The sequence below is a fragment of the Parus major genome, chromosome 5 (genome assembly GCF_001522545.3).
Source record: "Parus major isolate Abel chromosome 5, Parus_major1.1, whole genome shotgun sequence".
In the NCBI taxonomy this organism is placed as follows: Eukaryota; Metazoa; Chordata; class Aves; order Passeriformes; family Paridae; genus Parus; species Parus major.
Genome location: NC_031774.1, coordinates 28,710,944 through 28,727,495, shown reverse-complemented (window position 1 = coordinate 28,727,495; position 16,552 = coordinate 28,710,944). Strand labels below are relative to the sequence as shown.

At 39.8% G+C, this 16,552-nt stretch overlaps 1 protein-coding gene across 4 annotated transcripts; it reads right to left on the bottom strand.

The window, feature by feature from the left end:
• Positions 1-521: 521 nt before the first annotated feature.
• On the bottom strand, positions 522-16,229 carry LOC107206036 (serine/arginine-rich splicing factor 5-like). Of its 4 annotated transcripts, XM_033514886.1 has the most exons (9): positions 16,103-16,198; positions 14,921-15,237; positions 13,828-13,966; positions 10,310-10,380; positions 9,439-9,525; positions 7,941-8,013; positions 4,081-4,154; positions 3,024-3,134; positions 522-1,997 (listed from the first exon to the last, which is right to left on the bottom strand). In XM_033514886.1, the coding sequence occupies exons 2-9, from the start codon at positions 14,926-14,928 to the stop codon at positions 1,706-1,708; spliced, it is 855 nt and encodes a 284-aa protein (XP_033370777.1). In that variant the 5' UTR covers positions 14,929-15,237; positions 16,103-16,198; the 3' UTR covers positions 522-1,705. The 4 variants fall into 4 exon arrangements, with proteins under 4 accessions (XP_033370777.1, XP_015486830.1, XP_015486828.1 ...); XM_015631344.3 differs by lacking the exon at positions 14,921-15,237 and having other exon boundaries at positions 16,103-16,229; XM_015631342.3 differs by lacking the exon at positions 16,103-16,198 and having other exon boundaries at positions 14,921-15,565.
• Positions 16,230-16,552: the final 323 nt, after the last annotated feature.

The following is a 16,552-nucleotide window of genomic DNA, read 5'->3' as shown; positions in this document are numbered from 1 at the left end:
ACATCATGCCAAACATGCAAAGAATGAAAGAATAGTTTGGGTGGGAAGGGACCCTAGAATTCATCTAGTTCCAAACCCTTGCCATGGGCAGGGTCACCAGTAACTTGGCTTATAAAGGGTGTCAGCCTTGAAGCCTTGTATGTAACACAAGTTGCATGTGCAATATAAGAATCTCTAGTACAGTATTTCAAAAGTGAATTTGCCTACAGGAAGATTCCAGCACCTGTGGCCATTTGGTTGTTGGTTCCTCTGTTCAACTGTCAAGAGCAGAAGGTATCACACAAACCTGGTGGCAAGGACTTGCAGAAAGAATCCTTTTGCCATTTATTCAAACAGCCACTGCTAGTCATGACAATAAAATCCTATCCTATGCTCCAGTTAATCAGCATCTGGTCACTTACATATCATAGCTGGTTTTTAGTTTACATTTTCTTGCTTCTATACAGGTATACCTACAAATAAATTTCTTCATGATCGTGTCAGAAAGATTGTGTGAAGTGAACAATAACAAAACTGCAAAGTAAGCCAGAAAAAGGTTTGATTTTATTAGGAATGGTACATTTAAATACATGTAAGACTTTGGGATTAATTTACATATTTTTTCCAAAAATGTTTCCCTTCTTTGACAATACAGAAGTTTTAAAAAAAAAAAATCTAATTCCAAATTTTAAGAACAACAATATTTGCAGTGGAAATTTCTATTAATCAAAACAAATGTGCATTACGGAGATTTTGACTACACTTTTCCTGGGATTATTTTTTTTGCTGCTCTCATTACTAAAATAACCTTCCTTTCCATCAAGACTATTGCTAGTCATACACATGTTATTCAGTATCACACTTTTGGGTATGAAAGCTATGTCACTTTTATAAACATCAAAAACATGGACATGCATATTGACATTTCTGTGCAGTTTTATGAAGTCACCTGTCAAATAAGGCCTATACATACAATACCACATACTAGTGAATTACTGTAAAATTATTATAATGGATTCCCAATAATCCTGACATCTGGATGGTATGTCTCATTTTAAAAGAAAATTCCAGCTTTCATTACTGCTTAACATTGTATTAATTCATTATCCAAGTGAGCAATATTCAACTAACCAACGTGTATTCCTGAAAGTCTTTTGCAAATTAAGCATATTGTCAATGTCATGTAAAGCTGGAACTTAAAACAGCCTGTTAAGCCAAGCAACGGGGAAAAAGGGGAACTCTAAACTAATTTAATCTGGTCCATTCATTCTCGCACAGAAAAGTAGCCACAGAACCTTAAAGGAATTAAATCTATACTTCCTGTTCTCGGACTTAATACCAAGGACAAAAGCTAACATAGTATTTTGGAAGTCAAAGGCCTTGGAGATGGAGGGGAAAGTAGGGGAAAGAGAGGGAGAAAGCAGCGTATTGTCTCATCCCATTACCTCAGCATTATGTGTACATAATATATCTATGATAGAAATGTTTACTAATAGCAGGGAAAAAAATAAAAAAGACTTCCCACTCCAGACTTCACTGAAAGAAGAAAGCTGACAGCCAGCCCCTCCTCACAGAGATGGCCTATTTGATGACAGGCACTTTGGCAATGTAAGAGGAGGTCACCCTTTCATCATGTTAACTCTTCCCCTCCCAGTTCTCATATATAACTTGTCTCAAGTCTTCAAGAAACTTGAATCAAATTAATTAATACATCTCTCAGAGCAGGTTAACTACGGCTATGAGCAGAGCTCGACCTAGAACGAGATTTTCTTTTAGAAGAAGAGGGAGAGGGGGAAGAAGCTATCAAGCTGGAGCGGTGGCTTTTGTGGGAGTAACTCTTTTTAGGAGTACGACTGCGAGAACGAGAGCGGGATCGAGAGCGAGATCGGGATCGAGAGCGAGACCTGGACCTGGACCGGGACCGGGACCTTGACCTGGACCGGCTGTCCGACCTGGAAGATCCTGTAGACCTGGACCTGCTGCGAGATCTTGAGTAACTCCTTGATCGGGATCTGCTTCTAGAGAAACGGAATTAGAAGCTGTAGTCTGATCTCTTACCAAATTTAAAACAATCATGTAAAATTCTTTGCTACTTCGTATGCACAGCACATGCATCTGAACATCTGAAAGTGTTATTCACAGCATTCAGTCATTTCACAGCACTGCTAGACTTTTGCTATGCTCCATCATGACAGTATCTTCTTAGGTCAAGGCTGCCAGGAACTGCTGGCCTTGCCATTCTCTGCTAGCATGGTAAAAGATAAACTGCCTAACAAAAGATGTCTCTCCCCAGCTCCTGCCAGGAAGAGAGAAACTGATTTTTAGGCAGGGGAGTCTCTATCAAAGAAGAACTATTTGTCTGCATACACCCTACCTTGAAATAGCATTTAATTTATCAAGAAAAACACAGAAATGGAACTTTATACTCGTGGTGTTTATCCTCTCTAAAAATGCCATGCAAATTATTAAGAGTTTCTTTCAAGAGGCTAAAAAAGTCTCTAAAGGTGTGGATCATTAGCACAGTTTAAGACCTTAACGGTTTTAATACCTTCACTAGTAATGCATCCCTTTTTTCATGGAAAGAAATGGATTTATTTGTAACAGAGACAATGAAAGAGCTGCAGCCAACATGTTTTTTTAATGAACAGCAGAACTGCTTAGGAATAATGCAAGCAAGCTAACTGATTTTCTTTTATTCTCATGAACAAGTTTGCTTTCACAACTATTAGAGAAATATTTCACAAAACTGTGAAACAGCCTTCCTTTAAATTAAACGTTTTTCATACCAAAATTCATGTTTTTATAAAGTTCTTTCTTTATAATACCACATTCTGTCTTTTAAAAAAATCTTTACTCTCATTCGAAAGTGTTCTATTTACCCTGTTTCAGCAAGTTATTTCTTATCTTAATCTGTTTACATTGCTAAAAAGTCGTTCTGTGCAGTGACATTTAGCTTGGGGCCAAAAAACTAGATAATCAAACTTTGGCATCAATACTACCCAAATCCCTGCTCTCAGCAGAATTTATCATGTCAGGTGACATACCTATGCCTTCTGTGGTCTTCAGTCAGTTTAATTCTGCGTCCATTCAGCTCAGTTCCATCCAGTTTTTCCAGTGCACTCTTCATGTCACTGTAAGATGCAAACTCCACAACCCTGTGTAGACCATGATGAAATAAAGGAAACGTTTCAGAGAAGCAAAAAAAGTAAGGAAACCAAGTCTTTTTAATCCACTGAGTCACAGCTTTCTGTTTTATCTTCTCAAAGCTAGTTTCTAACATGGTTAACAGGAAAATATGACACCAACAGTCCAAGCCATCCATACCTCTCACATCTTCTTAAACAATACCAGAACTGCCATCTGCAAGGAGATGGAGAAAGTGCAGGAATCTACACAAATGTACATCAGCTGAGGAAACATCTTTCAGTCCTCCACTAAACCGCATTCCAAAGCTGTCCGTGAAACAAAGTAAGTTTGTACACTCTTCTGCCCTATTTAAGAATTTTAACAATGAACAGAAAAATCCAGTCTTTGTGGGTTTTTTTAAATTGGAACTCAAAACCGGTGTAAGTTGCATTGGTTTGCAGCAGCCCTAGAGCCGTTTTGCCAGCACACTTTATTCACGCTTTCTTCTCTCCTGCTTTGTTGTGCAGGACCTTCGTAGTCTGCAGAACTGAGAAGGGAGTGGGCAGGTAGGTATTCCCCACGAAAGTTGGTTATGTTCATTTCTCATGACTTTGACTGCTGAACCAGTGTAAAGCAGCCACAGACAGGTGTTTTAGCCTCAGGACTCAGATCATAAATGATTACATAAAAGTAAGACAGCAGGACTTAACATTTGAAAGGAATTCTCCCTTCCTTTTCTGCTTTCACACATTGTTGTCATGATAGAGAACAGAGACTGAGTTCAATACTGAACTCCTATTTATGAACATTTTGTGCTTTGAATTGTTTTGGTTTCTCCAGTTCTCTTTAACTGGAGAAATTTGAACAACTAAGCCACACCATAGATTTGTATTTCATTTCTTCTGTATTACTAGAAAAATCACACCCTTAATAGTTTCAGCTATCATATCACACAAAAACACAAAATGAACTTACCCTTCATTCCTGTTGTTTCTGTGTGCATCCACATAGGTGACCTCCCCTGCCTTTCTCATGACATCTTTCAGGTCCTACAGCAAAAGTTAATATTTCAGTTTGAACAGGACATCAATCAGTCAGGTAGCAGAATACTCCCCTAAAATTTCTCTGCTAAAACTGCTTAATGCTTTTTAATTTCTGTATATAAAAATATACGTATCATTTAGAAAAAAGTTTCTGAAACAGCTTATGTAATAGCAGCTGCATACAGAAGTGATCAGTCATTTTACAGCTACAGTGAATAAAACACTGCTCTCAAGATAATCCTATATCCCAAAACCAGCTGTTATGAAAACACAATGCAATACACAAAATACCAGTATGTCTCCTGAAATCAGAACTATTGAAGATGAGAAGTGCAGTAGTACTAAATGCAGATTTTCATAACTAATGCCCCGGGTTAAATGACATTCCAATAAATGTAGACAAATTCAACCTTTATGCTCACCTCCCCCAGCTTCAAAGCAAAATTAAAAGCAAAAAGGTGTAATTACAATGTAATAAAAAATTTTTTAGGAATTTTTTTTCTCAAGCTTCATCTGAGTCTCTGTCACGCTACAGTGTCACATCAATAAGACACCCTTGTCTTAAACTTAACAGAGGCTAAACGTGGACAAGTAAAATTACTTGCTTAGTAATAGGAGAAAGCACAAATAGTGCAAAAGGTCACTAAAAAGCTAAACATTTGTCTAAGTTAAGGCAGCACTTTTACCCAACAGTATCTGGTATTTTATAATCCCAGACTACTTACCGCATCACACCACAAGTGGCAGGTGATATAAGAAGGTACCTTAAGCAAAGAGTTGCTTGTCCAATACCTAGCTGGCCAAGAGGAACTCTCTTACATGAGAAAGGCAGTGATGGCTCATAGCAATATGCTTCACGGAGGTACCAGAGGCCCTGAAAGCACTGGACATAGTCTCCAGTCTCCAGAAGTGGCTAAAGAACCCGAGGATGATCTGTGCTAGCCAATCGAGATCAAACCCAGGCAAACCAAGATCTAGACTGCCAAAAAACAGGAGTGTCATAGGAACCAAAAGGAAAATTCAGAACAGGCCAAACCCTAGAATTTCAGCCACTAGAAAACCCCCAAATCTTTGGTTCTTTTTCCTCCACACAAGAAAAATGAAGGTTAACCAAATCAAGGTTGTTAGAAGAGGTTCAAAATGCACTTGGTTAGAAATACACTTAAGGAACAAAAGACTACAAAACAAAAAGCCAAGAAAAAACTTTAGAACATTTGCCACAGAATATAAAAAAAGCTTAGTTTCATCTAGTATTTTAATTCAATAGTTTTATGTTAAAAACTGGCATATGCAAAGTAGCAGATATTTTCCTTGTTTCACAGGTCTTAATATAAAGAAACCCTAATAGCAAATGAAAATTGGTCCACATTAGTACCATTAAAAATAATACTTTAAGTTATGTCAATTTAGAGATGATGGACAAAATTTTGGCTCTTTTGGATCAAGTCAATGAGAATTTAACCAGACCAGGACTGGTAAGACAAAAGGAAGTTAGAAAACGTTAATCTACATAATTATTGCCCAAATCAGTAACTTTAGGCTTTAGGATTGAGTCTCCTACAGTTTTGCCATACTATATACTAAATCCTAAGAAACATTAACATTGTTTGTAATCGCAATGTCAACATGATTAAGATGCCAACATTATTGCTTAAAAGAGAGGAAGTGTGCATGTGTTATAAAAGCTCGATATTCTGTTATTAGGGGAATATTTTAAAGTTACCTGGTATTACCTAACCAGTGGAACAATCAAATTTTACCTTAAGTTTACTGTTCTGGGTCACCTTAAATAGCACAAGAAAACCCTGCTGTCATTAGCAGCAAAGAGAAACAAGGTGTAGGACAACCATAAAAAGGAAGAACATGTATTAAACAATACATCTTAATGTAACACAGACCTACTTCTCTCAACTGCTTGAAAATTTGATACTGAAAAACTGGTAAAGGTGGTTGGAAAGCTCTGAACATGCAGAAATACATGTTTGCTAAAAAAAAAAAGGAGAATTCTAACAGTTTGTCTACTACTTAGAGATGGGATTATCTATTAACGATATAGTCAACAATCTGAGGAAACTGATCCGAATACAAATTTTTCTGGCTTTTTCTATGTTAAAATATCCCAACACAAACTCTTTTAAGGGAGATAGATGTTCTTAATGTATGGGAACCTGGACACACCAAAGATTAAATTCTGTGCTTAAGTTTAAAAGCAGGTTCCATGAGTGTGCTTCCTAGCAGGGATTAGAAGCAGAGAATAATGGCACTACTGTTAATAGATTAGCCATTTTAATGTGTTGTAAGTAGCACAGTTAGAAGTTAAAACATTACAGTCAGTACCAAAGCAGTACAACTTCAAAAGTAAATGCAGCTTGCATATGGTTGTTACCTTCAAATGATGTCTACTTAGGCAGGTATCGAAAAGTCTCTTATGCTAACTTATCATATACTTAAGAGACATTAAAACATTTAATTAGAATACTAGAAGATTCACCGGTATGAAATCTGAATTGGGTGGGCTTCAGATTAAATGTAAGTACACATAAAGCCATTATAAATATTCACAAGTAAAAGAAAGTTACAAAAATGTTAATTCTTTTTCAAGTTATGCATTTAACACTAAACAGCATTAAACGATGTATTTTCCTTAACACTCCATTGCAGCTTACTTCTCTGGTCCCTACTGTCGTTTCCAAGTGACAATCTCTTCATATATGTAACTGTGTAGCATACCCAGATGATATTTAGATTAAATCCAGTTGATCATCACATCAACTCAGCTGGTTTTTTTAGTTATTCAATAATCAACAAAACTGTACTGTTACAAACCCTTTGAACCCGTCATGCAGAAGATAAACAAACTGAGTTCAACCGTTTATCTGCATGGATTGCACCCAACTCTTATGAAACACAACAGCAGAGCTCCAGGCAAGCCAAGAAGCCTCCTTGTGGTGAAGTAGCTGAGGCTTTGAACATTCAGCATGTTCTACTGCATCTTCCAGGACATTGATAAGTCTCTTTATTCGAAGAATATAACGGTTAACGAACAAGACTAAACTCCACTATTCACTCACCTTTTGTAAATAGCATCTGTTGCTATGTCCTTAAAAAGTGAACTTTCTATACACTGTATACTACACAGAACACAACTAAAAGAATTGATTATATGGCTATTTTGTTAAAAGCCAGCTAAGTATTAGCAAAAAACTAGCAAGAGGTGAAAAAACAACAACAAAAAAGAAAGGTGGCAAGAAAACTTCCAATGACAAGTACTGAAAGTTTGGGTTTTTGAAAAAAGTATCTACAATAAGCATACTCAACACACTAGCTCTCTTAAAATTCCCTCTATTAATGATGCATTATCAGAATTCCTAATAATTAACTGGGTCACAAAAATACTTTGCAAAACATAAGAACAGACTATAAATTTCAATCAAAACAAAGGCATGCACTTCCAGGTATAACAATACAAAAGAATGACATTGTTGAATGAATGCAACGTTTCAGTATTTTACAAACAATCTAGAATCTTCAAAAAGTTTTATCAGTTGGCAAACAGAAGAACAAATCAGTGCCCAACTACAATATCTAGTTACAGAACTCTGTTATCTGCACAGCTTTGAAACAAAAGACTTCTGTAAGTGCTTGAATGCTAATTTTTAGCAATCCTTGAAGCTTTTCTTATTTTTTGTTCACATTAAATATTTATGATGGCTTTATTAAGAAATTAGGCTGAAAGCAGTCTACTTACGGAATAGTAAAATAAGGTGTAAGAAAGAGAAGATGCTAACTCACCTGCCAGCTGATACGGGATGAAAGGTTTTCAACAATGATCCTGTGTTCAGTACGAACAGGAGGCCCATACCGGCTAGAGAAATTCAAAGGAAAGAAAAGGAAAAAAGTTCTCCAGCATAAGGAATTTAAAACTTAAGAAATCTGACATTTTCTACAGTTTGCTGAAAGATTTAAGTAATTTCCTTATTGCTGGACTGCAGAGTTGCTTCTTCTTTCAAGAGTGTATTTAAGACTCCACTAGAAAACTGTCTCAATTTTTTTCAGAACATCCAGATCTTTCAAGTATTTAAACAAGAGGACCCAGAGTCACAGAACTAGCAGAATTAGTCTCATTTTTCCATTACTGCAAACCAGTCTCCTCCTGCCTAGCACTGGCAGTCTGACATCATGAACATGACTATGACAGATGCCCATGACCTTCAATCAAGCAAACTTGCTACTTTGAAAGTCCATTTTTAGCCTGGACCTTGGACCAATTGTATCACATCAAGGTTACTTCCACTAAAGTGAAAAAAACCTAATTAGAATGCTTGCATATGCTAATTAGATGTTCCAGACATTAGCTGGTAACTGGCAGCAATTCTGCCTTTGTAACAGAAGTGAAGGTTTATGTCCCTTGTATCTTGGTCTTTCTTCCAAACTCTACTCTTCATAGGCCACAGTTATCAATGTTTCTACAGAGTAAATTCCACACATTTTCCTTCACACAAGTAGCTATAAAGTACAAAGACATAACGTGTAGCTGTCTGGCAGAATATATGCAGATCTGCAGAACTTTCACTGCAAGCTGGCACAAGGTTCACCAGTGTCTCTAATCATTGAATGTGAACAACTTCGCAAATACTGCGTGTCCTCTAGAGGTATTCTAGGTATGAGCTGTGTCCTGGTTTTCACATTCCATGGCTGGAGAGACTCTCCTGCTTGGTCAGCAAGTTAGTATTTACTAACACATGCAGAAGTGTTCATCTTGTGCCCTAGCACTGCTCCTTTCCTAGGCTGTGCTGAAATAAGCATTTTGATAACCATGCAACTGGAAACGTGAAAACTTGGTTAGACAGTAAATACCTTGAATTATTGCTCTACAATAATTCTACTTATAATGTAAGCTCAGTTTGGTGACAAAAGCCACAATAAAGCAAGCAGCTCTGCATTTTTCTTGATTTAGTGTTAAAATCAGCCAATCCAACTGCAGCAATACTCCTTCACATCATTTACATGCCAGTAGGAAGCAAGACCAGCATAGTGCCCTACAGCATGGCAAAGGCACATTTCATAATAGGTTTGTAAACCTCTCCAAGACACTCAAACTCTTTTAGAATCCCCACTCCCCTCAGCCTGAGAAGGCAAATAACAGCAATGAACCTGAAAGGTTTGAGAACAATAAAACTTCTTTTGTGACACTATACAAGGAAACAGAGCTGGATCCCTAAATCATAAAAAGAAAACTCCAGTTCTTTCATTACTGGAAGAGGAAAAGGACAGAGCCCAGATCACCTACCTAGATCCACTCTGCGACTGGTAGTAACTGAACCGTTGAGAGAATCTTCCCCTTCCTCTTCGGGCTCGAGCATGTTCAATTGTGACCCTTATGACAGGAACAAAACAAAACAAGCACATAAAAAAAAATAAAACAACAAACTTAAAGTATTTGACATTGACTTAAATCTTTCACAATGGGAAGCAAATGTGCACAAACAAGAATTATCTCGCCCTTGCAAGCGATGATTTATAACACAACCACTGGCATTTCTTAAAGAGTCAGACCAGTGTTTTTTCTCATTTGCTGCCATTGGATTTTCATGAAAATTGTCACAAGTCTGTAATTCAGACTGAAACACTTGAATTTCCTCAACCCAAGCGCAGGAGTAATCACAGAGAGAAAAGAGTACTAAAATAACTCTTATTGCTATAATAATAAAATCAACCCAATGACCCAAAATACAGCTTCCATAATCACAATAGAAATTACTGCAACATACAATGGCTACAGTCCACATTGCTGCAAATTGAAGGGCAACAATTCAAATGATAACAGGCTATCATCAGCTTATTTTCTGGTCAATAGACAGATAAATACTAAATAAGTTCAATTCACTCTTACTAATATTCCTAATGACAAGACCCTGAGTTACCTTTGAAAGAGAACTAAGTGCAAGTTGAGAAAATGGTCAGCCCTGCTTCAAACCCCTCCTCCTCCAGTCCCAAATTAATCTCTGCCTTAAACAAGACTGGATCCCAATGAATGCCTTTAAGGTTATGGAAGGTATATCCCACCACAGGAAATGCTGTCACAGCATAAGATAATGCACTGCATTTTGATGCAAAGCACTTTTTTCTATTCTTAAGGGAAATTATGGTATCACACTTACCTTTCATCACACAGCTCTTTACCATTTAGTTCATAAATTGCATCATCAGCATCCCTGTGGTCTTCAAATTCCTAAAAAGAAAATATGAATAAAAACATATTTTCCCTTACAGTATATGCAAACACTAATAAACATGCTTTCTTTATGAATTTTACGTTTCTACAGCAAGTATTAACAAGAACTTTGAATAAGGAAGCTAATGCCGAGTACATTTATGACTGAAAAGCCAAGATGCTCCTATTCATGGTAATTTCTTCTCCCTTCATCCCACTTTTTCTCCTTTTGCCTCCCAAATTGTTTCAGTATAACTATTAGCAAGACCTATATTAAATAAATTAATTAAATTACCTGGTTTGCCACAGAAACATCTAAAATACTTTTGGGGAGAGGTGGGGGAAATTACTTCAAGGCATAAAATTTAAAACACAGCTCCACATACTGGAATATTTGTTCACATTAAATATTTATGATGAACATCTCCACATCCATGGAATATAACAGCATGAGCTGATCAAACACAGTGTGCTCCCAAAACGCTCCTTAAATTCTTACTGAACCAGCAAAGAAAGAGTAAACCAGAAAAAAAAGCCCTCCTAATTTTTTTCTGAGTGAATTCAGTTAACTAGCTGGACAAAAAGGTGCCAGTGTAAGAAACATAAGCCCTTCTTCAGCACTGCCCACCTGCGGGTCCAGATCAGCTATAACAAGCATAATTCCATTTACTGTTGCAATGGAATCTGTCACTTTGCTTTTGGCAGAAATGCTGCTTTAGTCAGCCCAAGTAGCCTCTGCCCACTATCCAGCCCACTGGTTCTTGGCAAAGCTGCTTGTGCAGCTCGGCAGGAAACTAGGTCAAGAAACCTACCCAGATGAAAAACAGCACACTTTGTGCAGGAGGTGGGGTGAAAAAGTGTTATTTTTCAACCAGATCAGCTTCCCAGGTAGGTTCATTATGTGTGGCTGGACAACTGCAGCAACACCATGACAGGCAAGGGGACAAAGGAAAGAAATAAAGCACAGAGAACAAGCAGCTGGGTAGGGATGCTGGCAGCAACAGTGCAGATGGAGAGAAAAAAATTGCAGCTTGCAAGGAACTAACAACGGAGAAGAAGCTTCTCAAGCTGAAGAAAGTGTTTGCATAACTATAAACTGCTTTTTAGAAGCAATACTCACTTAAGCAATCTTCCCCTTCTACACTGAAATTTGTTTCACTGCAAGCGAAACATCACATATCCTTTCATGATGATGCAAAGATTATCTTAACACACTTAATTTAGGTCCAGAATTTAAAAGCATCAATAGTTGGCAACTACTAGTGCAATTACGTCAGCTACTTTCTAACAAACAGAACATCTGCAAGTCTATCTAGCTTTATGGTCTGAAGTTTGAAAACACTATGCCCTGAAATCTAGAAAATTGAAGTAAATATAATTAGTTTTGAAGATTAAGCAATTATTTCAATCAAGCACAACAAAACATGCTTTTAACACTACAACAATATTAATTTGGTTTTGTCATATGTTTTATAAATACAGGTCTTAAATAACAGAAACAGCACATGGCCAGTGAAGTGCCATGAAGGATTATGCCACTCTATGTGTCTATAAGTTATATGGATGACAGGGTGAAGAGCAGCCTCACCAATTTTGTGTCTGACACCAAAGTGGGAGGAGAAGATACACCAGAATGAAAAACCATCCCACATAAAGACCCTGACAGGCTGAAAGATTAAGCAAACAAGAACCACAAGTCTTAACAAAAGATAAAACAAAGTGCTGCATGTGGCATAAGACAATCCTAACCAGCAGAACGTGCCAGGGGCTGAGTGGCTGGAGTGTAGCTCTGCCGAAAAGGACATGGAAATCCTCGTGGAGAGTCAGCTAAGCATGAGTCAGCAGCGTGGCCTTGCCGCAATGAACACAAATCGCATCCTGGGCTACATCGGTAGGAGCACTATCAGCAGACCAAGGGGTGCTATTATTCCACCCTACTTGCCGTTCATTAGGCTACACCTGGAACACTGTGTCTAGCTTTGGTCCCTTCAGCTCATAAAAGACATTGAAAACTTGGACTGAGACTAGCAGAGGGCCACCAAAACTCATCACAAGGCTTGATAACAAAGAAACATTAAGAAAGCTGTGTTTGGTCAGCAGGAAGAAAAGGCAGCTCTCCAAGGGAATCCAGTCGGTGTTTTACAAGATCTAGAGCACAGTTACACAAACAATGGAAGTGATTTCTGATATGAGTGTACAACGATGGGATGACAAGTATGGTAGCTAAAGCTGTTCAGCTGCAAATAAAAAAAAATTATCCTGAGAACAATTAAATTTTTTAGATAAATTTATGAGACAATTCACGCTTAGTGATCTTTGAAAACAAAATGGTTCCACCTAGGAACTAGAGAGGAGGGAGGATTGACTGACTTGCTTACAAGAGTTGAACAGAAGTTGTTCCTGAATGAGTCAACAGCCCTGCCCAGGAAGAGAAGAGGAACACTCAAGGAAAGGGGACTGAGAAAGAGCAGCAATTGGAAAGAGCACTCCAAATGAACTCAGGCTAGTGTCTAGATTTTAGACTGTTGAGAGATGGGTATTTATCTACTGGCAGTCAACAAGAAGCAGCTCATAATGCAGGGGAACCAGGAGCCATCATGTGTAGGAGTTAAGGAGCAATATTCACAGGAAAGTAAAATAGGCAAAGCCTCTCCTTTTGCTCTTTCCCGATAACTTCACTCAAGGGATTGATCCGGGCAGAAAGAGTGGCATGTAAGCTTGCCACGGTGTGAGGGCAGTATCAGCCTTTCAAGTCTGAATTGAGCACTGTACAACAGTTAATTCTCAGTTCTCCTGACATCATAGTTAAAACACAGGCTGATCCTGACTCAATCTGTGAACCTGTAAAGCTGCAAAATTTGAACATTTAGGAACACAGAGCTCAAGAAAGCAGTGGTAGGTAGCAGAGATACAATGAACTATTTCATTTAATAGTCTGTGAGACATATATGCCCTATGAATATGTTGAACTTTTGCTCCACAAGATTTCAAAGCTGTGCTGCTTGAATCCATCAGACAGTATCTATTATACCTGTTGTCTTAGCCAACTACTCTGCTTTTATGTCAGGCCATTATTTAAGACATATGATCAAGCAGACTACAAGGTATGTGTGAGAGGAGCTTAAGTGATTCTGTATAAAATTTTCTTGCTGGTCAAGACTGCAATATTTTGTACTGCTGTAACAGGGTATTTATACAGTCTTCAGAAATTAGGGGTAAATTTAAAATCCATGGAAGACTATGATCAAACAACGTGTTTAATGTAGCTGGAATATAACCAAGATTTTGAGCAAAATCTAGCCTAAACTGTAATCCAAAATTATGAAAAGCATCCTGAAATGTGTATTAATATTTTCCATTTCCCACCGCAGCTCCTATTATCTTAAACATCTTCCTTCCCTTGACGTCATCCTAGCAAGGTTAGTACCTGCAAGCAAAGGCAAGGAAAACAAAGCTGTTACTTACCACAAACCCAAATCCATTTTTTAGATGGATTTCTCGTATGCGACCATATCCTTTGAAGAATTTCTCCACATCCCGTTCACGAGCACGTGAGCTCAAGTGTCCAACAAAGACACGGCAGCCACTCATCTTAAGGTTGATGCTAAAAAAGAAAACAGCACCGTTTATCAGATTAACAAACTTAAAATAGGGTGATTAAGATGACTTTTACATCTCAGAAGTCTTGATTAAGTAGGATTTGATTTTAGTGGGTCCAAGTAGACATGTTAAAAGCATGATTCTCTACAGCCATAAAAGTGATAAAATCTTGTATTGCTGACTTCTAGCAGAACCTACACAGAACTTCCAGTTTTGTACTTTTAAATCGTGAAACTTAAAATCCCAAATCTGTAACTTCAAAGATTTTACTGGGTTAGCAGCTGCTGGAAAAAAACCCCAGAAAACCACAATTCATATGCTAATCATTAAAATAACAACAAACAACATAAAACATTCTTAGAACTTTTGCTTTCACCTAGAAAAATCTCTGCAATAAAATTTTATTATCACACAAAATATCAATTTTAGTCATAAAATTATTTCAATTTCCACTAACCATAAATATAACTTATTTTAACAGTCTATCTGGTTTTGAAGAATAATTTTGGATTACGAAATTTCAACAATGGCAAAAATAAAAAAGGCTATTTGGGACATTCAAATTTTTAAAGCTATCCACCGATCCAGGATATATAATTTGAGATATTCTGTGTAAACTCCATCTTTTACCTTAAGGTGTCACTTTTTCAATTTATGTAATCTAAAAATTTTTAAGATCTTGTAACTGAAAAATATTAATTATCTGGCTCACTCAATGAGCTTGCTGTCATAATAAAAAACCAAAGAATTCGAGCCCAAAGGAACGGAAATATGATGTGATCTTGCACTACAAATACTGGGCTCTAAAGCAGGCAGAATAAACAGACAACATGTCACGTTAGCTGTGAAAATAATTCCAGTCAGCTTGGATACAGTATTTTGGATTAATGTTATTTAACTTCTCTGTTAACTTACACCCATTAGGTTTCTATTGAATACCTTCTTTACTCAGACTTACCATGCCATTAGAGAAGTGCCAGTTTTGGAAGTCTGGGTACCGGCCTTTTTATGGGCCGAGAGGTTAAACTGCGACAGCACTTACTTGGATTGGCCTCAGCCATCCCCGAACCTCGGAAGAGCCTACGCTGCCCTTTGTAGCCATTCTCTCCTTTGTGCTCACACGTGCATTTTGATGCCCACACGGAAATCCAGTTCAGGGGGCTGGTTTAGCTCCCTCGCGGAGTGCCCAGTCTTCCAACACACGGTTTCCCTGGCGCACCCTTACCACACAAACACCGACCAGGCCAGCAGTGGGTATTAAGGGAAAGGCAGGCCCTTGTAGAGGAAGGACAGCCTTACGTAACTGTACGCTTTAAAACACGGCAAAAAACAGCCACTTTGGCAACAGCGCTCATTTTGGGAACAACAGAGATTTGAAAGCTTAAAATGACTGCGTTACTGCTGCTCGATATTTTTAGTTCTAGGAAAATAAAGTGGGGAGAAGAATCACAAAAGGAAATTAACACGGTCGGTGGAACTGACCACCACTAAACTGCCAAATACACTGCAAAAGACGTACGAACAACCCATCCGCGCACTATTTACTCATAATAAGGGAGCACAATGGATGCAAGATCTGTATTGACAACGACGAGGCGCGGAGCTTCACACCTTGCTCCTAACACAATGAAATGGAGTTCGACCGCTGACGACTCAGTAGATGCGAAAAAGCCCTCCGGAAGCACGGATCCGCAGCAAGCGGCCATCTGCTCCTCCCTTCTTTCGAGAAGCCGAGAGAATCCGGGGCTGCGCCAGGCCTGCGGCCTGCCCAAGGCAGCCGGGCCCTCTTCACGGGCCCGCCGCCATCGCGGCGCCGGCCCACGCAGCGGCGCCGGCCCCTTCGGCTCCCCGAAGCTTTGCGCTCGCCTCCAATCCGCGACGGCTCCTCCCGGCCATCCTGCCGGGATCAACCCTCCCCGCTCGGGGCAGCGATGGATCGCGGCCCCTCCCCTCCTCCCCCCGGCCGCGGCCGCGCCGAGCGCCCGGGCCTGCGGCGCCGCGCGGCGCCAGCGCGGCCTCCGCCCGCGGCTCCCCGGCATCGGCCCGTTCCCGCCCCGTCGCAGGGTACCGCCGCCAAAACCCCACCGGTGGCTCCCCGCGCCCGTCTCGGCCCCCCCGCGGTGGAGGGGCGGTCACGCACCGTCGCGGAGCGGCGAGTCCTGCGGGCCGTGAGGGAACCGCTCTGCGGCCGCGGCGACAATGGCTGCCGGCTGCTCCACCGACCGACCGCCGCGCGACCGCCGCGCCTGCGCGCAACCGCCCGCGCCGCCCCGCCCACAGCGCGCCGCGCGGCACGACGGGACTTGTAGGCGCGGGGAGCAATGGCGGCGGCCTGAGGGAGCATCACAGGGACACCTCCCGCCAGACCGGGGGCCTCAGAGAGCCGTCCAGCCTGGCCTTGAACACTGCCAGGGTGCGGCATCCACAGCTTCCCTGGGCAGCCGGATCACTCTGAACCGCCTGTGACTTTTTGAGTGAGAGATGGCAAAAAAGATGGGTAACAATTCTGCTTAAATTGGAGGAGAAAAGTCACACGTCCAGAGAATTCATCTGAAGCGCTGTGCTCGGCAGCTCAGTTCTGCCAACAGAA

Bases quoted from the DNA above. Each gene is read 5' to 3' on its own strand.
- LOC107206036 (XM_033514886.1), bottom strand. The intron at 4,155-7,940 runs GTGAGTTAGCAT...CTTTTGCTGTAG, and splicing joins CATCCCGTATCAGCTGGCAG to GACCTGAAAGATGTCATGAG. The intron at 3,135-4,080 runs GTAAGTTCATTT...TGGTCTACACAG, and splicing joins AGAAACAACAGGAATGAAGG to GGTTGTGGAGTTTGCATCTT.